At 44.5% G+C, this 25,516-nt stretch overlaps 1 protein-coding gene across 1 annotated transcript in view; it reads left to right on the forward strand.

Moving 5' to 3' along the window:
* The window catches only part of p47 (NSFL1 cofactor p47), a 191,748-nt gene that overhangs the window by 157,146 nt on the left and 9,086 nt on the right, over positions 1 to 25,516 (forward strand). The window contains exons 6-7 of the mRNA XM_068358767.1: positions 2,296 to 2,433; positions 8,154 to 8,319. Of these exons, the coding sequence (XP_068214868.1) occupies positions 2,296 to 2,433; positions 8,154 to 8,319 (304 nt within the window). The remainder of the gene's footprint in view (positions 1 to 2,295; positions 2,434 to 8,153; positions 8,320 to 25,516) is intronic.

Here is a 25,516-nt window from a genome sequence, read left to right on the forward strand (position 1 = left end):
AGGTCTCTTGTTCCACTCAGTGGAACTGGCTAACCCTTGGGGGGGGGGAGAGTCACAATTCCTGGGAATTGTATACTACCCTACTGGGTAACTGGCTGACCAGGTAGTCCAGAACCCTTCACATTTTCTAATGATCGGGGGAAAAAATTTTCCTCTCTGTTAAGTTGCTGGTACAACCTGTCTCCACAGCCTTAATAGCCATTTACGAGCGAATGCCTTCTTCTGTAGGAGTGTATAATTGATTGATTTAAAGTTTTCAGGCATCCGTAGGAGTGTATAACGCTTCCCACCAGGCTGCTGCGGGAGACAGGTCATACATAAATTCTCAGGTCTATTCTACTTGGTCGTGAACAAAGACCAGAGTTTTGCAAGGAAATCTTGCACAGTGTTGCGCACTCATTCACCGAGCACTAGTGAAGTGGGTGGCAAGTTCCTTCACCTGACGGAGGGCTGCATGCGATCTAGGTCGCCCGTTATTTTAATGTTAGAGGTCCTCCTGTTAGGGGGAAGTCAGAAAGAAGTGCGAATTAGTAAAGAGCATGGCCCGAAAGTGTACTAATGCCTTTTCACAGAATGTTCTTTATTTCCTGCCATGATTGGCCAGGCCGTCATCCTACGAGTATAATGTGGTGCGGGATCCCTCAAGGTCAACCTGTACAAGGGGCTATCCTGGGACACTTACCAGCCAGTTGGTTCATGGATTTCCATCTACCTAAAGGTGGGTCTCCATAGTAGAGAGTGGAAGGTTTGTCTTTTGCACCAGAACAAATGACAAATTTGGGAACAATTTTTATTTTTCCTAGCAATACAAACCTGGAGCTCTTTACACATTCTGTACCCGCCAACACCTACCTTAGAAAGTCCTGCCCCAGTTACAAAACTGACGGTTATTCGCTAGTGCTGGTGGGAGCTGGAGGGCTAGCCTACCCCATTCCTCCCCCGCTAACTAGCGGTGGGTAGTTATACCCTGACAAAAAGCTTAACGGCTGATTTCAGTTTTTCCGAAATAAGATACTCCATAAGGGTAAAGAGCTCCAGGTTTGTATTGCTTGGAAAAATACAAATTGTTTCCAAACTTGTCATATTTCTTCTGTTTACATAACCAGAGTTGACACTTTTGGGTAGGGATAAGCAACTCTGTTAGTTCACTTGACATTACCTATCTGTAAATATATGGCAATGTTAACTGTATCAACACAGTTTTATTGTGGGGGTTTACAAGTCTGAAGTGGCAGTAGAGCTGTTAAGAATATGACAGCAGTCATATTTTTTTATCTGTAGCTGCAGTCTTATTGTTGCTGGTTTCAATAGATGGTTATTGTGCAACAGTTTTCAAAGACTGTATCATTGTATACAACTTTTGTTTCATCAATGTAGTCTTTCTTATTGAAGAATACAATATTATTTCTCATTTGGTTTTGTTATATAAACATGTCATTTCCAAAATATTTAGAAGTTTCCAATTATGATCTTAAGAGCAGATTCAGTTTTTTCTTCTTTTTAGATTTGTTTATTTTGTATGCTAAGTTTGTTATTTCTTAGGTTATCAGTAATATTACCATTGAAGGGAAGTCTATTATTCATTTGATTTCACCTTTTTTTCCCTGTTAACTTTATTTTTATATTACATAAAGAGGGAATGGTAGAGATCTCTTCAAAGCATAGGCATAACCTACCATCTGGTCTAAAGTCCAAATCATCAAGCATATACTACTATATTAACTTATCTTTTCCATTGTATAGAAGACTAATAATGTACTAAATATTGTGATATCTGTAAATTTTCTTTTCCTCTAAACATTTTATTGCAAGTTTCTTGTCTTAGTGAACTCGAGTGTCAGCAGACAATTGAATTTGAATATACATGTTAGTTTTCTTTGTTGATCATCCCATTTTAGTAATTAGTATGCTCTTTGTTCATGAATATTTGTGTACCCTCTGCTCTACTCCGCTTACTTGCTCATGTACTACTCTTGTTTATCTTAAGCTCATTATACTGTTAGAAAATGGATTATTGAAAGAAATTGAAAACTAAATTAATTTTAGTGATCAAAAGGATACTTTAACAAAATAAGCAAATTTATTTGATTGCAGTCAGCAACTAATTTAGTAGCTACAGGGACATTAAGTTTACTTTTCTAATTTTATAGGGCTTGAAAGTGTTTGTGGGTCATCTTTTTATAGGAAATAATATTTTTACCTGTTTATATTTCACGGACTACCCTTTATTTTTGTTATATATTGTGTTATTTGAGTTATTCTTGAGATGTTTACAGGATTGAATTTATCTTTCAGTGAAATACCTTTGCAACTAATAAGAGAAGCACGTGGAGGAGAGGTTTACATCAATATGGCGGATCATCGCCACGAAGATTATTCAGCACCTAAAGCATCTTTGAAGCCTTTCACTGGTTCAGGTCATTCATTAGGAAGGTAGGAGCAGTTTGTGTACTGTATTTATGTCTTCTTATATTGAGGTATTGTAAGAATAAATTAATTAGGTCACGTTCTATGTGCAAATGAGAAATATAAAAAAAAAAAAAGTAAATTTTTATCTCCTCAAAACTTTTCACAATTAATGTAACAAAGAGTAAAGTTTATAGGTTAATTCTAAAAACCACATTGTTCCGACACCAAAATACAAACCTTGCGCTCTTTACTAGGGAATATACTTTCGACGAAGCTGAAACTACCCTTAAGACTTTTAGTGAGATGTAACTAACTCACCGCTATTTAGCAATGGGCTACGGGGGTAGCCGGCTACTCCGCTTACACACACACCTGTGTTCTGTTGTCACTTTTTACTTTTGGCTTGGTGAGAGTAAACGTTCGTCTCTCTCTCTGCCCTACGTTTTTAACTGGCCTGTGACTTTTTTTCTGGTTTTTGCATATATATCGTACAGTCAGGTCTCTTTTTACGCAAGTTCTTCCTTCACGATTTCACTTACACGTGACACAGAGAACCGCAATACATATTAAATAAAAAATCACATTCGCGATAAATACTCTAGCAGCTTGAAGACTTCAAATAGCCTTTGCTCCTTTACACTGGGCATGCTTTGCACCACTTACCTCTCCATCCAGCTTGTCTTAGCTCTCGCTGTACACTGTATATCCATTTATTGTGGTAAAAAATTACAGCTACGGTATATTTGAAATAAACCGGATTTGGATTAAACTGGTATTTCACTTAAATGTTTCCAATAATAATCTTGTAATATTCACATTTTAGTATTGTAGATGTAAATAAAAACATAGCCAATTATAATCTTTTCCATTGTTTACGTTTAGTTCAGTTTAGTTGCTTGGCGGAGGGATTTGCCTTTCCATTGTCACCTCATCAGTTTTCTTCTTTATTCTAGTTTTTATTTTCTTCTCCCTTTTTATCCACGTATGATATATGTATTCTTTTCTTTTTCCTGTTGCTTCTTCATTAAATAGAACGTTTCCTATTACTGTATCTTTTTTTTTTTCCTCTTCGTATGGTTGCTAGGGCAAAGTAGAAGAATGAAATACCCATCAAAAAGAGAGATGACTTTGTTATAGGCACAGAAGATGAAGAAAGACAACGTTGGATGGAACACTTTAGTAAGGTTATGAATATGAAGGGAATGATTTTATTGATATACCTGAAGCTGATGAAGACCTTGATGTGCCCATGAATGTATTCAGTGTGTTTGAAGTCAAAGCTATCCTAAAATTAACTAAAGAGATGGAAAGCCCATGGGTATGTTGGAATAACTGCCGAGTTCATACTGGCTGAAAAGGACGCGACTCCCAGACTACTTACAAGATTATTTTGTAGAATGTGGCATGAAGAGGAAAAACCTGGTGAATGGGAGTTAGGAGTGTTGGTGAAAATAGCAAAAAAAGGAGACTTGACTGATTGCGATAATTACAGAGGCATAACACTTACCTCAGTTATGAAAGTATATACCTGTAGTATGCTTATTCTAAAGAGACTGGAGAGAAAGATTGATGAAAAGCTGAAAGATGAAAAAGCAAGATTTGGGAAAGGTAGGAGCTGCACTGACCAAATTTTCATTTTGAGACATGTTGTACAGCACCCTTTGTGGAGAGTCCTGCATTTTTATGGAATTCCTCATAAATATGTGAATTTGATTGTCTGTTCATGAGCATAGCAAGTGCAAAGTTAATGTTAATGGAGTCTTATCAAATGAATTTCCAGTGAACAGCAGAGTACTCCAAGGGAATGTTTTGTCACCCATGTTGTTTATCCTCGTCATGGATTTTGTAATGCATAGAACAGTCAGAGATAGAGGAGAAGGATTGGACTGGATATGTGATAGGATTTTAGCAGACCTAGAGTATGCCGATGATGCTGTCCTTGTTAGCAGAAAACCAGAGGATTTGCAATACTTCCTTACCAGAATGCATGAAATATCACACGAGGTTGGTCTGCAAATAAATAGAAGACAGACAGAGATGATGAGAATGGAGTATGCAATGGAAGATGAAATATCAGTGGAAGGAGAAAGGATTAAAGGTGAAGTCCTTTAAGTATTTAGGAATTATGATCTCCAATACAGGGTCCTTAGAATTAGAGTCTAGTGAAAGATTGAAAAAAACAAATCAGACAATGGCTAGGTTAATTAAAATTTGGAAATCAAGTTGTCTAAAATTACATATAAAAATCAGACTATATATCAGTTTAGGGAGATCAGTGTTACTATATGGACATAAGTCATGGAATGACAATGAAACAATCTCCAATAGATTTAATAGATTTTAGAACACAGCACTCAGAAGGATATTGGGTGTTAAATGGCAGGACAGGATTAGAAATGAAACTATAAGAGAGATTACTCGAGTGCCATATGTAGATGAGATGATGATGAGGGGTAGATGGAGATGGTTTGAGCATGCTCTTCGCACTCCCCAAGAGAGATTAGTTCACCAAATGTTCAGCTCGGCCCCACAGGGCACTAGAAGAGTTGGAAGGCCCAGACCTACATGGCTGAGGACTATGAAGCGTGAAGAAGGAGAGGATGAATGGAGAAGCATTGAATTAAAAGCTCAAGATAGAGACGACTGGCCAAATCTAACCGAGGTCCTTTGCGTCAATAGGTGTAGGAGGCGATGATAATATATAAAAGCTGTATAAATTATTTCAAATTCTGATATGAAATTCATATATGGCAGTTGCCCCCATGAGCCTCGCCTTTAGGCAGAAATAAGTTATCTTTTTCTCTTCGTTGGTGTTGTCTCTCCTCGTATGGAGTTTTGAGCCTACCTGTCCTCAGTCAGAAGTTAGACCTCCAGGGAGCATGGTTTGCATCCTCCGGTCCCTGAAGGGTGCTCCCTTCAATCCAGGAGGCCAAGCATCAGATCTTCACCTGTCCTTGAAGACGGTTTTCCCGCTTGCGTTGGCTTTGGTCAAGAGAGTCGGCAAACTTCATGGTCTTTCCTATGACATCTATTCAGGCAATGGGGAAAGGTAATACTCGACTTCGTCCCTGTGTCTCTCCAGACCTAAAAATCTGGCAGCAACGGATCCCAGATTCGAGCCCTTTTGGATTGGGAGCCTTTGTGGCGTAACCAATAATCTAGATGAACCGCTACTTTGCCAGGGAGGGGCTCTAGGGGCTACCTAAAAATTACAGGATCTCGCCCCGATTGGCAGCTCGAGAAAGGTCAAGAGAAGGATTACCAAGAACACGTTCTCTGCATGCATTCACAAGGTTGTAGACTTTGCATTGAATCCCGATTCTTTTTCTCAGCCGAGGAGACAGAGAGTTCGTGACGTTAAGGGCATGAGTACGTCCCTAGTGTTTAAGAAGAACTACTCTGTGACGGCGGTCCTGCAAGCAGGCATATGGAAGCATCAAACTACCTTCACTGCCCACTTCCTGCAGGACATGACCCACAGGAACATGGTGATGTTCTCCATTTCACTGAGGTGGCTACACAATTAATGGTTTAAACACCTCAGGCTCCTTGATGGACAAGTAGCAGATGGTGAAGGGCAGATTTTACCTGGGAATAAGCCTGGAGTGAATGATAAGGACTGGCTTTTGTTCTTTCATATTCCTCTTTTTTCGGGAACAGCACCTACAGTACTCTGCAAGCTGGCCTCCGCTGTCTCCAGCTAAAACCATTTCCCTTGTGTAACCTAGTATAAAGTATGTATACTTGTTGCATCCCCTTACCCCATGGTGAGGTGGGATTGAGTAACGGCTATGGCATATTCAGAGATTCCTGTGTCACACTGCTAGTATCACACAATCACGCAGATTGCTTAGGCTGCCAACCGTGCTTTGCACAGAATTTAGCAAGGTGTCAGAGTTTCTCCCTGTTACATGCAGAGCGTGTAGAGGAAAACCTTAAAAAAACAGCCCGTTTGTTGTCAGTATGTGTGGCAATTAAATAATAAATGATGAGAAGTGGTAAATTAGACGGCTTTTACATCGTAAGAGGATTTATTGTCTAAGTTAATTTTCATAGAAACGAGCAGAAATCTTCAAAGTGAACAACCTAATCTTGTTAACGACATAGTCAATAGAACTTCAAATTACATAACAGAAGAAATGTAAGTTTTTCGCTGACTTTTAAATTATTGGAACAGTTTATCATAATGGTGGTTAACAATTAATCACTTGTAATTTACACACACACTCGGGGATAACGGATACAGAGCAAGTTAATGTTAATCTTCTTCCATCAGTAGAATAGCAATTTATCTCAGGTCCCAAATCTGTCTTATTAATGAAACCTTACCATCTTAATTTCTATCCATGTCAAGCAAGAGGGAGGGCCACACATAATACTTGTCTCACATCATAAGTCTAATGCAAAAGTTACTACTAAGATCGCAACCTAGTGTAGTGTTGTTTGGGCGTAATAGGCGCCCATCGGCTTTAAGGGCACGCGACCATGATTCTCGCCCAACTCCCTCACTCTACTTACAAGGGTGAGTTTTTATGGCACCTGTCTATATGGGGATCAGGTGCTTCCTCCAGATAGGTGGTATCCTTTTACTACGTGACAGCTGTCGCCCAGGTCTAGTTTGCCCCACCTCAAATTCCCCTGTGCTTTTCCAACCTCCCTAATGCTTTGACGTGGGAAGTAAAAGAATGACAACAGTTTACATTCAGCATACATGGTGCAACTCTTTCTTCAGGCCCAGTGGCTTGTGACAGAATTTAGTTTAAACTAATTCCCACAATGCCCAGGAATCGTGGAGATGAGGAGTCATAGGTTGCAACCACTGCCCTACTTCCTGCGACTTAGATTAACCCAGTTAACATCCATCAATAATTTGTCTAAACCCTCATGAATGATTTACTACAAACCCCCTGATTTGTGACATGGTTAGGACTTCCATCCACCCAAAGGGTGAGTCTTCCCTAATAACGAGCTTAAGGTTTGTATTCTGGTGTTGGAACAAATGACAAATTTAGAAGCAATTCCCGAGAAAGTTTTGCCTCCAATTAAAAGTAATGATAGAACACAGGTGTGTGTGTGTAGGCAGGGTAGCCAGCTACCCCTCCTACCCACCGCTAACTAGCGGTGTGGTAGTAACAACTCACTAAAAGTCTTATGGCTAGTTTCAGCTTTGCTTAAAGTATATTCCTAATAAAGAGCTACAGGTTTGTATGGTTAAAAAAAAATACAAATTACTTTCAAATTTGTCATGTAGTGGTGATTTACTCTTCATCTCTGAAAGGGTAAGGAAACACCTTAATGTCAACTCTTGAAAACATTCATACCAGGTTTAGGAGATTTGATACTAAGGGTACAATGAACATATAATCAGTAGTTGTTCCTACACATATAAAAACCTGGGGTGAGAGTTCGAAATAGGAATAAACGTGCACATTCTTCCTCTTCTCCTCCAACTTGTGCTTCTTTTCTTTCTCTGACGTGCAGTTTTCTAACATTAATTTAGTCCTTTAAGAAGCCTCTACTTTCATAGTGTTGATCTAATTTCTTGATTTAATGTTCTGACAAATTCTTTCTTCTAACACAAAACATTATGGCTTTAAAGTTGCTTTTTTCCTTGGTATGCCTGTAGTTATGTATTGTTATTTGACAAAAGATGACAGTTTTTCAAAATATTATTGTGTAATTTTCAGGTCTATCTGTACAGTAACTATATTAATGGACTGCTGTATTTCACTTTTCCTTTCCAGTCTTGCACCTAATGTTGTGGGCCAGGTTTCACATCCATCTGGGGCTGTAGGTGGAGCTATTAAGACCACTGTTATTTCTGGGTCTTCATCAGACCCCAAAGCAGCAGAAAAGAAAGCTCAGGATGATTTAAAGTTGGATTCACAGCAGCCAACTACAAATATCCAGGTATGCAACAAAAAATAATTTTCTTTCTCCCTCTTGGATGTGTATCACCCTCTTTAAAAGTGCAATACCAAATGCTAGTTGTTCCTATACTAACAAACCCTCCGTTATTTATGTTGATAATCTTTTGGCGAAGCTGGAAGGTAGTCATTAGACTAAAAGTGTGAAGTGGCAACCCTGCCTAACCATTTGAGCGGGTAGATCGGGGCTGGTTGGGTGGTACCCAGTCACCTCTATATATACTCTCAAAGCTGTGAGCTACGTCGCTTTTTATTTTGTCTCAGTAGAGATCGGACCTCTCCTCTCTCTCCATAGGCTACCATTGGACTTTTTTATTATTATTTTTCTTTTCAGGTGTGATTGCTCTCTCTCCCGATCGCCTTCATGTGAATCTGTCTGGGGCGCGAGGGGGCCGCGTGCAGTACCTTCATGTCATCGCTAGAGACCTACCTGCATTCTCTGTGTACATCGTGTCGAGGCCATAGTTGTGTGCAGGGTTCGCCTTGTGAAGTATTTAGGGAGTAGCCTGCCTCTCAACGGGAGAAATTTGGACAGCACAGGAAGGAGGCTAAGAGCGATATCTCTCCCTCAGGGGCGAGGAGAGCATGTTCTTCTTTTTCTTGCACCCCCAAATTTCTTCCTAAAGCTGCTTCTCGCTCGCCCTCTTTTGAGGGACAATTGCGTAGTAGCGTAAATCGTCTAACTCCTTGGCAACCCTAGGGTACTTGGAGTGTAGATGCTTCCCTTAGAGGAGCAACTTCACCTCCAGCTGCCTGGGAGCCATTTTCCTTTGCAGATGTATTACAGGTGTGGCCATCGTTAGGGGTTTCTGCACCCCCTACGAAGGAAGAGCTTGTTCGTCTCCTTCAGCGTGGTGCCAGGAGGGATCCTTCTCTAGAGCCTGGAACATCCCTCGCTTTGGAGGTTTGCGAGGTTCATCTTTCGCCCTCTCCCATACCATCCACGTATGGACAAGGTGACATCGCACGTTCACCTCTCCAACTGCCTCCTGTTGACAACGATTCCATGCTCCATCGCTGGACATCATTGTCCTAAAACCTTCAGCCTTTTGTTTCTCCCGACTGGGTTACAGCAGCTGCAGGTGAGGATAATCTCCCAGAGACTAACACCCCTTCCAGTGGCGCAGGGACGAATTCTTCCATCTTCTCGTCCTTCGGGACACTTCTCTTCTGATCCTCGTTCACGACGATCTGAAGATCATCTGGATCGATGGTCATCTCGATCTGAGTGTTCTTCTAGATGGCGCTCTTGCTCTAGAGCTTTGCTCTCACGAGACCTTTGGTCTCAATGCTCGCCTCTCTCTCCAGAGGCGTTCCTCTTCACGATGAGAAGTCTCGCGATCGTTCCATGCACGATCCTAGGTCCAGACACTTGCATTCTAGATCCAGGCGATCTAGATCACGAGGACAACGGTCCCTGTCACGAGGGCGACGTTCATGTTCGCGAGGCCGCCATTCTCGAGATCGACGTTTACGCTTGCGAGGCCAACGCTCACATTCCTCGAGTTAGGCACTCACGATGTTCTCGCTGTTCTCGATCGAGAGCTACACGCTCCCGATTATGAACAGTATGTTCACGATCAGGTGTAGACATTCCTCATCTAAAGGCAGAGGTAAGCGTTCACGCAGACCTACAGCACGTCGCCCCTCAGTCCGCTCGTCTCCTAAAGGACCCCAGGCTGACCCTAATCTTGAAACTGACTGTTCCTTTGATAGGGGTCCATCTAAGCCTCCAATGCCTTTCCCTGCTGGGGGGGCTGCCTTACCAAAGCGTTCGCCAATGCAACGCTCACATCCTTTGGTGAAGCTCAAGGTTGCCCCCCTACTCAGAGGCCTACACTGCCGACATCGTCCAGCGTAGAGATCCCTTCACTGCATCAGGAAGACACCAGGCTTTCTTATACTACTTTGGCTCCTAATGCTCCTGTTGCGAGCACTTCTGCTTGCAAATCATGCCAGTTGACGTGTAAAACTGGCGATTTTGCACCTAAATCACCAATTTCCGTGAGCCATTCGTGAGCAGAGGGTTTGAAGTCGCGAGCAAGTGCAGTACCAATCCCTCTGTCTCAGCCTCCCGCTTCTACCAACTCTAGCAGACGGCCTATAACCTTCCCAGAAGTGTTCAAGGAGCCTCCAAACAAGTTCCCTACTGTTCCCATTAGTCCAGTCCTTCCTCCTCGTCCAATGAAGGAGCGCTTCCAGCTGCCCCTGAGGATCTCTCTTATGTCAGAAAGGCCTCCTTCTAGGACTCTTTCTAGGAGATGTTCTCCTAGAATTCCAAGGGAACCTAAGGACTCGTCTAAGGATGCTGAACTCCCTGCGTGGGTCAGCACCTACCTCATCACCCTGCAGAAGTCCTCTAGTGTGTCTCCTCAGCCGCCACAGTCATCGTCTGCTCCAGTCGGAGCTACTCCTAGGATCCCTTTTTAATCATCTTCGAGTTTGTTTCATAGGAGTGTCTACCCTAGAAGGAGGCCATTTTTGGATAGGGCACATGGATCTACTCCACCTCGATCCTGTGCCATAGTGACTCCTTCTTCTGATGCTTATATGTTCGACCTTCCCTTTACTCCGGTGAAGGCAAGGGAGGTCATAACTTGAAAAGATGAAGAGGAGGATGAGATGCATTACTCCAACTCATGGTGATATCCTCCACCTTAGAGGAAGTAGGGACTTAGGCTTTCCCAAGGAGATATCTCTCCATACCTTCAATCCTCAAGAGATTAAAAAAGTGCCACCGGACCAGCGTCTATTTTTCTTGGCTCCTCCTGCTGTGTCTTCGGTGCCTGGTGTCACCAAACCCTCGCAGACGGCTCCTTCTAACACTCAAGAGCAACGCCTTTCGGTGCGAAGGGAGCTCAAGGACACAAGACCAAGACTAAGAACGCTGTAGCAAGGGAGGCTCGGCTGGCAGAGGCACGAAGAAGATCCCCTGTGGAGGCCCCTTCACAGATCCCTTTGACAAACCTGACCTACCCCAAGCTCTGGATGTAAGCCTGTAGGTAGATGATGTCTACGACTCGGACACTGACAATCTCCTTAAAGCTGCAAGTCCGAACTCTCACTCTGAGCAAGAGAGACTTAAGTTGGAACACAACTTTTGGCAGGTCCTCTCCTGTATGAGGGCCATGAATTTGGTTTCCAACTCCTAGGATCCAGCTCATGAGACTAAGGAAATGGTCTTAGACCAGATCTTTGAGACCCATAAGTCCCTAGAACCAGTGTAGCCTTGGCCTGGTCTTAATGGCCTGATGGTGGCCAAGAGGAAGGCTATTGCTCAAATAGCCAGAATTTCCAGTTCCTTGAGGGTAGGTTCCTCCTCTCGGTCTCTGCCGCTTCCTTTTGTTTTACAAAGGGAGTATTACTAGATCAAAGGGGAACCTCATTCCACCATACCCCTCGACCCTTTGATCGAGTCCTTGACAGAGGGTTTTCTGACTCAAACCCTCTCTTCTTTGAGGGCCTCCCTCTCGACACGAGCTTTACAACATAGAGAGAGGTGCGAAGTACGCCATGCACGCTGCTTCCTGGCTCAATCTATGGTTGGGATCCTTGGGCTTCATGGTGCACTCCCACGATCTTTTGAAGTAGTCATCAAGAAAGTCTTTGGAGTCTTTCCAGATGTCAGGCACCCGTACTTTTGAGTTCTTGTCGCACCACGTTGTCAACCTGTGGGCGAATTCTATACTCAGAGAAGGGACACTGTTATTGGGAAATTTCACAAGCAAGTGCTAAAGGTGGAAGTCTCCTGTTTGAGGAATTCCACCCTTGAGGGTTCTTCTCTCTTTGTTCCAGAGGAGATTAAGAGGGCTGCCGAACGATGGAGGAAATCGTCCAACAATTCTCTCCTCTATAGGGCCATGACATGTAGGTCCTGTAGGTCCTGTGGAAGACCTTCCCAGTCCTCACACAGTCAGCAGGCTGCCCCTTCTTATCCCTCAACTTCCAAATCTTCGGGACATCCTAAGGTGTCTTAAGCTGCCCTTTCAGTCCAAAGGACAAAAACGAACAAGTCCTTCAGAGGTAAGAAGGGAGCGAAGGCCGTGGCTACTCCCGTTAGGTGTGGCATTCCCCTTCACCCTCCACCTGTGGGAGGATGCCTGCAGCGCCTCTAGTAGAGATGGCAGCTTCACTGGGCTGATCCCTGGACGATCGAGGGGATCTCCTTAGGGCATCACGTCCCGTTCATTCAATCTCTCCCTCCTCTGACTCGGGATCCTGTACATCTAAGCTTCTATGCAAAGGGATCCGCAAAGGAGCTTGGCCTCAGAGCAGATGTCCAGACCATGCTGCAGAAGACTGCTCTCCAAGAGGTTGTGATGGGTCTCAAGGCTTTTAGTCAATTTTATCTGGTGAAAAGGGCGACTGGAGGCTGGAGACCAGTCAACCGATCTCTCCCCTCTGAATAAGTTTGTTCAAGAGACTCAGTTCAGAATGGAGACGGCAGACACTGTCATTCAGGCAGCTTGACCAAAGAACTTCGTGTGGATCTCAGGGACGCATACTTCCAGATCCCAGTCCATCCATCTTTAAGTATCTCAGATTCATACACAAGAACAAAATATACTAGTTCAAGGTTCTATGCTTCGGTCTCGCGACAGCTCCTCAGGATTTTACCAGAGTATTCGCCCTAGTGTCATCCTGGGCTCACAAGAACGGCATTCGTCTCCTCAGATATCTGGAAGTTTGGCTGATTCTGGCAGACTCAGAGACATCCCTTCTTCATCATCAAGACATGTTTCTCGAGTTTTGTCAGGATCTGGGGCTTGATAAGTCTCGAGAGGTCATCACTGCTTCTCTCGCAGAGAGTGGTATATCTCGGTATGATGATAGACACCGTCCAACAGAAAGTTTTCCCATCAGATAAAAGAGTAAACAGGCTGAAAGAAGTGGCCTCATCCTTCCTCAGATGTGAAGTTCTACTGGCCTCTTGGTTGAGTCTGTTAGGTCACCTAACCTCTCTCCTCTGTCTAGTTCCGAATGGCCGCCTCAGGATAATATCCCTGCAGTGGCAGCTAAAGTCCGTGTGGAACCAACATTCAGATCCACCAGACACTCGAGTTCCAGTGCTTCAGGAACAAGTGAAGGACCTGCGTTGGTAGGTGATAGACGAAAACCTCCCCAAAGGTCAGGATCTTCTTGTCCCTCCTCCGGACTTGATGCTCTTTACAGATGCATCAAAAGAAGGGTTGGGAGCCCACCTGCTGCATCACACTATCTCTGGCTTCCGGTCAGATTCAGAAAGGTACCAGCACATAAATCTTCTAGAGATGAAAGCAGCCTACCTAGCTCTTCATCAGTTCAAACAGTTGCTGGCAGGTCACTGTGGTGTTGATGAGCGACAAACCACAGTAGTGGCATACATAAGCACAAGTGCCTTTTCTCAGCCTCTATGCCATCTTGCAGTAAAGATCCTCAGATGGACAGAAGAACATTTGGTGTCCCTATCAGCTCGCTTCATTCCCAGCAAGAGGAATGTGCTTGCAGACAATATGAGCAGAGTGACTCAGATAGTAGGCTCTGAATGGTCTTTGAATCCTCTGATATCCAGCAAAGTCCTGATTTTGTGGGGTTCCCCAACTGTAGATCTGCTCGCAACATCTCTGAAGAGCAATCTTCCGCTGTACTGTTCTCCAGTTTTGGACCCTCAGGCTCTATGGCACGATGCATTTCAAATTTATTTTAGAGAAACACATTAGGATGTGTGTCCTCTTCAGTTGCACAAAAATTGGCTTATTGAAAAAAACTTTCAAGATTTTTGGTGATCAATCTATTCTGAGAGTGTTTTATTTCTTTCATATCAACTTGTTTCGAGTATTGTTCTCCTAGCTTGTCTTCAGCTGCTGATTCTCATCTTAATTTATTGGACAGAAACTTACGGGCTATTAAATCTCTTATTCCTGATCTAGATATTAATCTCTGGCACCGTTGTTCAATTAGTTCATCATGCATGTTGCATAAGATTTTTCATAACTCTGACCATCCTTTACATTCAGGTCTTCCCTGACAGTTCCATCTTGTTCGTAATACTAGGTATGCAGTTAATTCTAATAGTCAGGCTTCCATCATGAGGCTCAGTACTATACAATGTTCTAGAAGTTTTATTTCAGCAGTGATCAAGTTGTGGAATGATCTTCCTAATTGGGTAGTTGAATTTGTAAAGTTGCAGCAAATGTTTTGATGTTGAACAGGCTTACATAAGTCCTTTTATAGTTTATATATCAAATATCTGTTTTGATGCTGTTAATGTTTTTAGAATATTTTGTTTTAATTTCTCATTACTTCTTATATCGTTTATTTATTTCATTATTTCCTTTCCTCACTGCGCTATTTTTCCCTTTTGGAGCGCTTGGGCTTATAGCATCTTGCTTTTCCAAATTGGGTTGTAGCTAAGCTAGTAATAGAAATAATAATAATAACACCAGTGGGACAACATCAACGTATATGTCTTTTCCCCCATTCTGTTTGATGAGAAGACTGCTCAACAAAACCAGAGCATCCATAAATCTAATGATGACCCTTGTATCTCCACTATGGCATCATGTAGAGTGGTTCCATGACCTTCTGCAACTTCCAGTAGATCTTTTAAGAGAACTCCCTCCACGACTAGATCTACTTAAACAACCACATGCAAACATCTTCCACAGAACCGTGCAGTTGCTTTGACTTCACCCTTGGAAACTATCCAGCGTCTCCTCTGTCAGAAGGGCTTTTCGCAACGAGTTGCGAAGAAAATGTCCCAACACTTGCGTGAGTCCTCTGTGTCTGTGTACCAGGCAAAATGGACAGGCTTCTGTGGTTGGTGTAATGGAAGGAGTATCTCTCCTCTCAATGTCTCTATTCCCGAAATAGCGGAGTTTCTTGTACTGTATACCTTCTGGAGGAACAACTCTTTTCAGTTTCGGCGGTGAAAGGTTGTTGCTCAGCCCTGAGCCTCGCCTTTAAGCTGAAAGGAGTAGATCTTTCCTCTTTATTGGAGCTTTCTCTACTCATACAGAGTTATAAGATCACTTGCCTCGGTCAAAGATCAGGCCGCCTCCTCGGAACGTGCTTTGTGTCTTGAGGCCCTTAAAAGGACCACCTCACGAACCATTATGCCATGCAACTGACTGATGTATCACTTTGAAGACGGGGTTCTTGCTCGCTTTAGCTTCAGCAAAGAGAGTCGGTAAATTTTATCGCCTCTCATATGACATCACCCATTCAAGGGAATGGGGGGGGGGACACTCAGCTTGGTCCCCAAGTACATTGCCAAGACTCAAAATCCGGGTGTTCTGGACCCTAGGTTTGAACCCTTTCAGATTGCGAGTCTCCGTTCTGTAACCAATGACCCAGATTAATTGTTACTATGCCCAGTGAGGAAATTGAGATATCTTAAACGCACTGTAGCAACACGACCCCGTCTAACATCTTTATTTGTTAGTTCTGGCAGAGTAAAGACGAGGATCACTAAGAACACACTCATCATGGATTTTTCGCCATCAATGACCTTGGATATCAAGATGCCAGAAAACCTCAAATCAATCGATCAATCAATCGCCAGGTGGTTAAAAGGGCTTTTGCCCCTGATCCTCCTCCTGCTCGACAACCTGGAGCCCATGATGTCGGGCATCAGTACGTCCTTGGCATTTAAACGCAACTTTTCTGTGTTGCAAGTTTTACAAGTGGGTATGTGGAAAAGATAAACTACATTCACAGGCCTTTATTTAAAAGACGTGACCCCAGGAGACTCGATACTTTTAATATCGGTCCTGTGGTAGCTGCTCAACAAGTGGTTTAAGAATACCTCTGACTCCTTGGTGGACAAGTAGCAGTTGGTTGGGGGCATTTGGTACCCCGGTTAAGACTGGGATGAATGAGAAGAATGTCTGGCTTTCCTTTCTTCATCTTCCCCTCCCTTGGGGTACAGCACCATGGGTCCCTCTGCAAGCTGGCTTCCCCTGTGTAGGTAATTACAGTATCACTTCCCTTGTGTAGCCTAGTATAAGTTATAAATAAAGATATACTGTTCACGTCCCCATTTTTCCCGCAAGGTAAGCAAAGGGAAACGTCTGTACTTATTCCCATGTAAACTCGGAATGCTTGTATAGACGTACAAGTCTCTCATTTCAAGATATTGCACAGGCCGCTTTTATACACTGTATTATCAACAAGGTGTCAAAGTTTTCTCTAGACCACAGTCATATAGTGTGCTAGCTAAAACCGGGTCAATGTCCATGCCAGATTAAAGGACTTCCACCCACCTAAGAGTGAGTCATCCACATAAATAATGGAAGGTTTGTTATTATGGGAACAAATGACAAATTTGAAAATAATGAAACACACACAGGGAAAAGAAAGGACACGGGAAAACACAAGGGAACACAGGGAACACGAGGAGACCACATGGGAACCACGAGGTCAGGGTCAGAGCAGGAGCGCGGTCGGGACGTTGTGCACGTACCGACGACCAGCGAGAGCTGAGGACCTGAGGTCAAGATGGTGGCCGGGTCCCGGCTGGGCATTGTGGGGGTAGGAATCGAATCAATTTGGTCAGAGCAGAGTGGTTTATACCATCAGTCCTCCTATGAAAGCAGTTCGAGGTAAGTATCTTTAGGAAAAATAGAAATTACTTAAAATTTCTGATATTTCTCCCTAACTACTGTAATACAAACCTTGAGTTATTTATATAAATTGGCCCACCATTACTTATCCCCCAGAAGTCCTGCCTGCAATCAAAAGTTAGGCATTTCACAGCTGTGAGAGTCTACACAGTCTGACCTCGTTTATCGGGGTTTGGGTTTTCTGCGGCCAAGGAAAAAAAAAATTCTTTGTGATGATTGTTTACCCAGCATTAAGAATTTGACTTCTAATAGTTGGCAACAGCATTGGGATGGCCAAGAACAATGCAATACCTATTAAATAAAAATTCTAATAAAAATTGCGATAAAATTCAAGCTGGGCAATGATTTCAAATAACCCGCATTCCTTTACACTGGGAGCGACGCGTGCCACTACCTATCTCTACACCAGCTGCTCCTAGCTCTCTCTGTACATTATGTATTCATTTACTGTGGTAAAAAAATACAGCTATATTTGAAATAAACCAGATTTTGATTAAACTGGTTTTTCACTTGACTGTATCCAATAATAATGCATGCAATATTCACATTTTAGTATCGTATTTATAATTAAAAACATAGCGAATTACAATCTCATGCATTATTTACATTCAAATCAGTTGACCCCTGCGTAGTCTACCGTTAACCTTAATTTTCAGATCAAATAACTCCCTTTTATTATCAAGGCATGCTATCGAAGGATATTTCATATTTACTAAAAGAAACCATTATTACTTGATCTATCATTTTCCAATAAGCATACTAATTTCAATAGTTTTATTATAAATACTTCTCTCATATTTTATTTACTCTTTGCTTACATTTTATTCTTTCTATGACCTTAGGTAACATTGGCCTTGCTATGAAGTTCTCAAGAACTTTGTGAAAACACAATATACATATGAACTGCAAGTAAACAAACACATGCATTATAACTTTTATACATCTTTGGGAACTGGCTGCTGTTCCCGTTGCTCATAATTTTCGTTCACCTACCCTCTACCAAGGCCTTGCATTTCTAGAAGTATAAGATTTCGAAACATAAGTGAAAAAATCGTTATACAGTATATATGCAAAATTGAACACACAAAGACAATTCTGTCAAACTCAGTCATGCAGACGACGCAGTAAGGGTGACGTCATCATTTAAAGTCTGCCATATCTTCATTATTTTAAAAATAATTAGCTGAAACTTCTGGAGAGCATGTACAATATGTTTCTGCATACATAGAAGCAATAAAACAATTTTTGATTTCTGAAAGTTGGTATGTCAAAACACCATTGCAGACGGTCCCCTTAAGAAAGTATAGATATCATACTGCGCAAGAGACAACACAACACATAAGTATGTAGTGTACATGTGTGCAAATATACTGTACTTTGTACATATGATCATAAACTGATGTAGAAACCAAATTGAAACAATATTAGGCAGTATTTACTGTGTTGGTCATCTGCACGGGCACCCGCTCATGCCAAGGGCAGGGACTTTTTAGTTGTTCCCATACTAACAAACCTTCCGTTATTTATGTAGATTATCTTTCAACGGCAGATGGAGGTAGCCATTAGACTTGAATTGCGAGGTGGCAACCCTGCCTAACCACTTGAGCGGGTAGGCTGGGGGTATCCAGCCGCCTCTATATATACTCTCATAGCAGTGAGAGATGTCATTTTTTCTTTTGGTTCAGTAGAGATCAGACATGTCCGTTCTCCTCCTGACTGTCATTGAACTTTTTCTATTTTGCTTTCTCTTTTCAGGTGTGCTTGATTTCTCTTGCGATTGCCTTAATCATGCAAACTTGTACAGGGCGCGAGGGTTCCGCCTACCGGACCTTCATGTCGACATTGTAGACCAACCCCACTCTTTGTGTCCTACTTGCTGAGGGCATCGATGTGAGCAGGGTTCGCCTTGTGCAGATTGTCGGGAGTGGTGTGCCTCCCAATTAGAGAAATTTGGGCGTCGTAGAAAGAAGACGACTAAGCGTGACCGCTCTCCCCCCGGGGCAAGCAGAGCGCGTTCTTCTTCTTCTCACACCCCTAAATCTCTCTCAAAAGTTCCTTCTCGCTCACACTCTTACGAGGGACGATCGAGTAGGAGCACAGATCATTTAACTCCTTGGCAACCGCAGGGTGCTTGGGGAATTATTACTTCTCCTAGAGGAGCAACTTCTCCTCCAGCCGCTGGCGAGACATTCTCCCTTTCAGATCTGCTGCTGGTGTGGTTGTCCTTAGGAATTTGGGACCCCTTTCGAAGGAGGAACTGCTGCGCCTTCTTCAGCCTGGTGTCAGGAAGGAACCTCCTACAGAGCCATCGATGTCTCACGCTTTGGAACTGTGCAAAGTTCATCTCGCCTAATCCTGGCGCTTCCATGCGTGGATAAGGTGATCGATCGTCTTCGCCTCTCCAACGACCCCCTGCTGACAACAAACCCTCTCTCCATCTTGGGACCTCCTCGTCCCCTAACCTTCAACCTTCTATTTCTCCCGACAAGAACCCTCAGGTTGCAGGTGTGGATCTTCAGGGGACCAGCGCTCCTACCACCAGCAGCGCTAAAGGACAAGGATCGCCATCGCCTCGCCCTTCTGGACCCTCTTCCCCTGATCACCGTTCGCGACGATCGGAAGATCATATGGATCGTAGGTCATCCCAATCCTAGCGCTCATCTCTTGAAAGGCACTCACGCTCTAGAGCCTTGCGCTCATGAGACCGTAAGTGTCAACGCTCTCCTTGAAGGCGTTCTTCTTCACGAGGAGGAGTCTCGTGATCGCGTTCTACACAATCGCAAGCAAAGTCTGGAACTAGGTCCAGACGCTTGCGTTCGAGATCTCTGTGATCTAGATCACGAGAACAGCGCTCGCACTCGCAAGGACGACTATCATGTTCTCAAGGGTACCGTTCACGAGAAAAACATTCTCGATTACGAGGCCGACGCTGACGTTTCCGAGCTAGGCATTAAAGCCGTTCACACCGTTATCGAACGAGAACTAGACACTCGTTCGCAATCAAGGTCTAGACAGTCCCCATCTAGTGGTAGAGGTAGGCGCACGTGCAGTCCATCAGTATGTAGCCCCTCAACCATACCTTCCAAATGACCTCGGACCGGACCTGAAGATGAGTTGGACCATTTTTCTAACAGGCATCCAGCCAAACCCCCAGGGCCTTTCACTGCCTGGGGAGTTTTTAGCAAAGTGTTCACCTATGCGAGCTCGGAAACATGTTCCGGTGTGGCACATTCTCCATCAAGAATAGTCCATGCTCAGAGGCCTCCTCTGCCAACTTCGTTGGATGTAGGTGCTTCTCTGGAGCAGCAAGAAGGCGTTAGACCTTCCTCTTCCTCTGTGGCTCCTGTTGCGAGCACTTCTGCTCGTGAAATTCGAGATTTTGTGTGTGAATCTCACGATTTCACGAGCAACTCTGCGATTTCTGCAAGCAATTCATGAGCAGATGTGTCGGAACCGTGAGCATATGCTGTACCAGCACCTTCGCCTCGTCTCTCTGCGTCTTCCACCTCCAGCGGAAAACCTACACCCTTCCCAGAAGGGTTCAAGGAACCCCCTAATAGGTTCACTAACGTTCCTATTAGTCCAGACCTTCCTTCGCGTCCAAAGGAATGTGTTCCTCTGCTTCAGAGGTTGTCACCTCCGTCGACTGGAGCTCCTTCTAGAGTTCTACCCAAAGAACACATTCCTAGGGAATTCCAGGGTATGTCTAGGGGTTCAGAGCTTCCTCCATGGGTAAGCACCTTCATGACCACCCTCCTGAAGACTGAATGTGGGTCCTCCACCGCCACAACCCCCGACTGTCTTAGTCAAGGCAACCCCTAGGATCCCCCTGGAACCCTTGACGATTTCGTCAGTTGGGAATCGGGACCCTATAAGGTGGTCAACGGCAGACAAAGCGCGCAGATCACCCCCACCCCGATCACGTGCTGAAGGCCTTCTTCCTTCTGATTCTTATATGGCCAACTTACCCTTTACGCCAGTGAAGGTAAAGGAAGTCATAACTAAGAAAGATGAGAGGCGTAACACCACCTCACGCCGGTATCATCCATCCTAGGACGAGTAGGGACATGACTTGCCCAGAGGGATCACGTACCATTCCTTCAACCCTCAAGACATTGAGGTAGTGCCTCCAGACCAACGTCCAGTTTCTGTACCTCCTCCAGAGGAGGAACCGCCAGCTCCTGCTGCCAAGGCTTCGCCTAGTGCCTCGAAAGCTCTTAAGACGAAACCTAAGAACGCTGCGGCACGGGAAGCTAGATTAGCTGAGGCACAGAGGCAGTTCCCTGTGGCGGGCCAACACGGTGATTCTGTTCATGACCCTGACCTACTCCAGGTTCTGGATGTGAGCCGGGAAGTGGACGACCCCTTACAGAGGATGAGAATCTTCCAAAGGCGGCTAGTCCGAACTATCACTCCGAACAGGAGAGACGTGAGTCGGAACATACCTTTTAGCAGGTCCACTCTTGGTTTTACCATCCAGGAAGGGAAGGATATGGTTCTAGATGAAATATTCGAGACCCAGAAGCCTTCCAGGTCAAGTGCAGCTCTGCCATGGTCCAGAGGTCTGTCAGCTGAAAAGTAAAGCTATCGCTCAGATAGCTGGAACTTCTAGTTCCTTGAGGGCAGGTTCCTCCTCTCGGTCCCTTCCTTTCCTTTCGTTTTCCAAAGGAAGTATTACGAGATAGAAGGGGAACCACATTCCACCATGACCATCAATCCTTCGGTAGAGTCCCTAATGAAGGCTGTTCCAACTCAACCCTCTCCTCTCTGAAGGCCTGCCTCTCGGCAGTTGAGCTCATGAACATAGAGAGAGGCACGAAGTACCCCATGCAGCCTGCTTTGCGGCTTTATCTATGGTTGGGATCCTTAGGCTTCATGGTTCGTTCCCACGATCTTTCGAAGGAGTTGGCCTGGAAGATTATGGAGTCCTTCCTGTTGTCAGGTACGCGGACTCTTGAGTTTCTGTCGAACCACGTTGTCAACCTGTAGGCGAACGGCATGCTCAAGAGAAGGGATACCGGCATGAGTCGGTTCCACAAGCAGGTGCCGAAAGTGGAGGTCTCTCGGTTGAGGAATTCCACCCTCGAGGGTTCATATCTCTTCGTTCCAGAAGAGATAGAGATCTTCGTTCCAGAAGAGATAGAGAGGGCTGCTGAGCGATGGAGGAAATCGTCCAATGATTCTCTCCTCCATAGGGCCATGACATTGCGGACCTATGGTAGACCTTCCCAGTCTTCTTGGCCTCAGCAAGCACCTTCCTCTACTCACCAGTCAACTTCTAGGTCCTCAGGACCTTCTAAGGTGTCAAAGCGGCCCTTTCAGTCCAAGGGACAGAAGGCGTCCAAGTCCTTCAGAATAAAGAGGGGAGGAAAGGGAGGTGGCCGAGATGGTCCCTCCCAGTAGGAATGGCATTCCTCATCACCTACCACCTATGGAAGGATACCTACAGTGCCGCTGGCAGAGGTGGAAGCTTCACGGGGCAGATGCCTGGACGGTCGAAGTGATCGCCCTAGGGTATCGCGTCCCATTCATTCAATCTCTCCCTCCTCTGACTTGTGATCCAGTGCATCTCAAGCTTCTATGCAAAGGGATCCGCAAAGGAGCTGGCCGGATCCGCAAAGGAGCTGGCCCTCAGGGCCAAAGTCCAGACCATGCTTTAGAAGGGCGCTCTCCAAGAGGTCGCTGAAGGGTCCCCAGGCTTCTATAGTCAAATTTTTTCTGGTGGAATAGGCCATTGGAGGCTGAAGACCAGTCATCAGTCTCTCCCCTCTGAACAAATTTGTTCAACAGAGTCAGTTCAGAATGGCAACAGCAGACACGGTCATCCAAGCGGTTCATCCAGGGGACTTCTTGCACTCTGGATCTGAAGAAAGCATACTTCCTGATCCCAATCCATCCGTCTTCAAGGAGGTATCTGAGATTCATACACGAGGAAAAGACATACCAGTTCAAGGTTCTATGCTTCGGTCTTGTGACAACTCCGCAGGTATTCACTAGAGTGTTTGTCCTAGTGTCATCCGTCTTCTCAGATATCTGGACGACTGGCTGATCCTAGCAGCTTCTTTATCACCGGGACATGCCTCCCGAGTTTTGTCAGGACCGGGTATACCTCGGTATGATCATAGACACCGTCCAAGCGAAAGTCTTTCTATCAAACGAAAGAGTACACAGACTGAAGGAAGTGGCCACACCCTTCCTCAGGAAAGAAATTCTTTCAACCCCTCGTTGGTTGAGTCTGTTAGGCTATCTTACCTCTTTCATCCGTCTTGTTCCAAACGGCCACCTCAGGATAAGATCCCTGCATTGGCAGCTGAAGTCCCAGTGGAACCAACACTCCAATCCACCAGACACCAGAGTTCCTATAACTCAAGATCAGATGATGGATTTGAATTGGTGGATGGGGTCTGAAGAACATTAGGTGTTTCTATCAGCTCGATTCATTACCAGCAAGAGGAATGTGCTCATGGACAATCTGAGCAGAACGACTTATATTGTAAGCTCCGAATGGTCTTTGAATCGTCAGATAGCCAACAAAGTCCTTACTTTGTGGGGTTCCCTAACTGTAGACCTGTTCGCAACATTTCTGAACACCAAGCTTCCGCTGTACTGTTCTCCAGTTCCGGGCCCTCAGGCTCTATGGCAAGATACATTCCAGCGATGGTGGGACAACATCGACGTGTACGCCTTTCCCTTGTTTTTCTGATGAGAAGACTGCTCAAAAAGACCAGAGCATCCAAAGATTTAATGATGACCCTCGTAGCTCCGCTGTGGCATCATGTAGAGTTGTTTCCGGACCTCCTGCAACTTCCAGTAGATCTACCAAGAGAACTCACCTCAGGACCAGATCTATTCAAACGACCACACGTGAACATCTTCCACAAGACCATGCAATCGCTTCGACTTCACGCATAGAGACTATCCAGTGTCTCCTCTCAGAAGGGCTTTCCACGACAAGTTGAGGAGCAAATGTCCAGATACTTGCGTAGGTCTTCGGCCTCGGTCTACCAGGCTAAATGGAGAGTATTGTGGTTGGTGCCATGGAAGGAATATCTCTCCACTCGATGCCACTATTCCAGTAATAGTGGAGTTCCTTGTATACCTTCGGAAGGAAAAACTCCTTTCATTCTCGGCAGTGAAAGGATATCGCTCAGCCTTAAGCCTTACCTTTAAGCTGAAACGAGTAGATATTTCCTTTTCGTTTGAGCTTTCTTTACTCATACGGAGTTATGAGATCACTTGTCCCAGTCAGAGATTAGGCCTCCTCCTTGGAATGTGGTTTGTGCCTTGAGTTAAATGAAAGAACCTCCTTATGAACCATTACGCCATGCAACTGACCGAAATCTCACTTTGAAGACGGCATTCCTGCTTGTTTTAGCCTCGGCAAAGAGAGTCGGTGAACTTCATGGCCTCTCGTATGACATTGCCCATTCAAGGGGATGGGGGAGAGTGACACTCAGCTTCGTCCCTAAGTTTATTGTTAAGACTCAAAATCCAGAGGTGCTGGATCATAGATTCGGGCCCTTTCAGATTCTGAGTCTTTGTTCTGTAACCAATGACCCAGACCATAGATTCGGGCCCTTTCGGAGTGTGAGTCTTTGTTCTGTAACCAATGACCTAGATCAGTTGTTACTATGCCCAGTGAGCTGAGTTTGAGATACTATCTTAAACGCACTGCAGCAACACAGTCCAGACTTAACACTTCTGTTTGTTAGTTCAGGTAGAGTAAAGAGGAGTATCACCAAGAACACGGTTTCCTCCTGGATTTGCCAAGTCATGGAAAGAGCCTTGTCCCCAAATCCTCCTCAGGCTTGTCGACCTAGAGCCCATGATGCCAGGGGAATCAGTACTTCCTTGGCATTCAAGCGGAACTTTTCCGTGTTGCAAGTTGTCCAAGTGGGCGTTTGGAAGAGACAGACCACCTTCACAGCGCATTACATAAAAGATGTGACCAACAGGAGACTCGATACGTTCACTATCGGTCCTGTGGTGGATGCTCAACAAGTGGTTTAAGATACCTCAGGCTCCTTGATGGACAAGTAGCAGTTGGTTGGGTGGGGGCATTGGTTACCCGTGTTAAGACTGGGATGATTGAGAAGAATGTCTGGCTTTCTTTTCTTCATCTTCCCCTCCCTTGGGGTACAGCACCATGGATCTCTCTGCAAGCTGGCTTCAACCTCTGTAGGTAATTATCACTTCCCTTGTGTAGCCTAGTAAAAGTTATAAAATTGTTATTCTGTACACTTCCCAATTGCTTTCTGCGAGGGAGCAATGGGATACATCTTGTTTTCCTATACAAACTCGAAGACATTCATACAAACAACAACCTCTTATTTTACTGCATTGCATAGGCAGCGAGTATACTCACTTTGTATATATCAGCGAGGTGTCAAAGTTTTTCCTAGACCACAGTCATACACTGTACCAGGTAAAACTGGTGTCAATGTCCATGCCAGATCTAGGACTTCCACCCACCTAAGAATGAGTCATCCACATAAATAATGGAAGGTTTGTAAGTATGGGAACAAATGACAAATTCGAAGATAATTTGTATTTTTCCTTAACTAATGCAAACCTGGA

The sequence above is a fragment of the Palaemon carinicauda genome, chromosome 35 (genome assembly GCF_036898095.1).
Source record: "Palaemon carinicauda isolate YSFRI2023 chromosome 35, ASM3689809v2, whole genome shotgun sequence".
Classification (NCBI taxonomy): domain Eukaryota; kingdom Metazoa; phylum Arthropoda; class Malacostraca; order Decapoda; family Palaemonidae; genus Palaemon; species Palaemon carinicauda.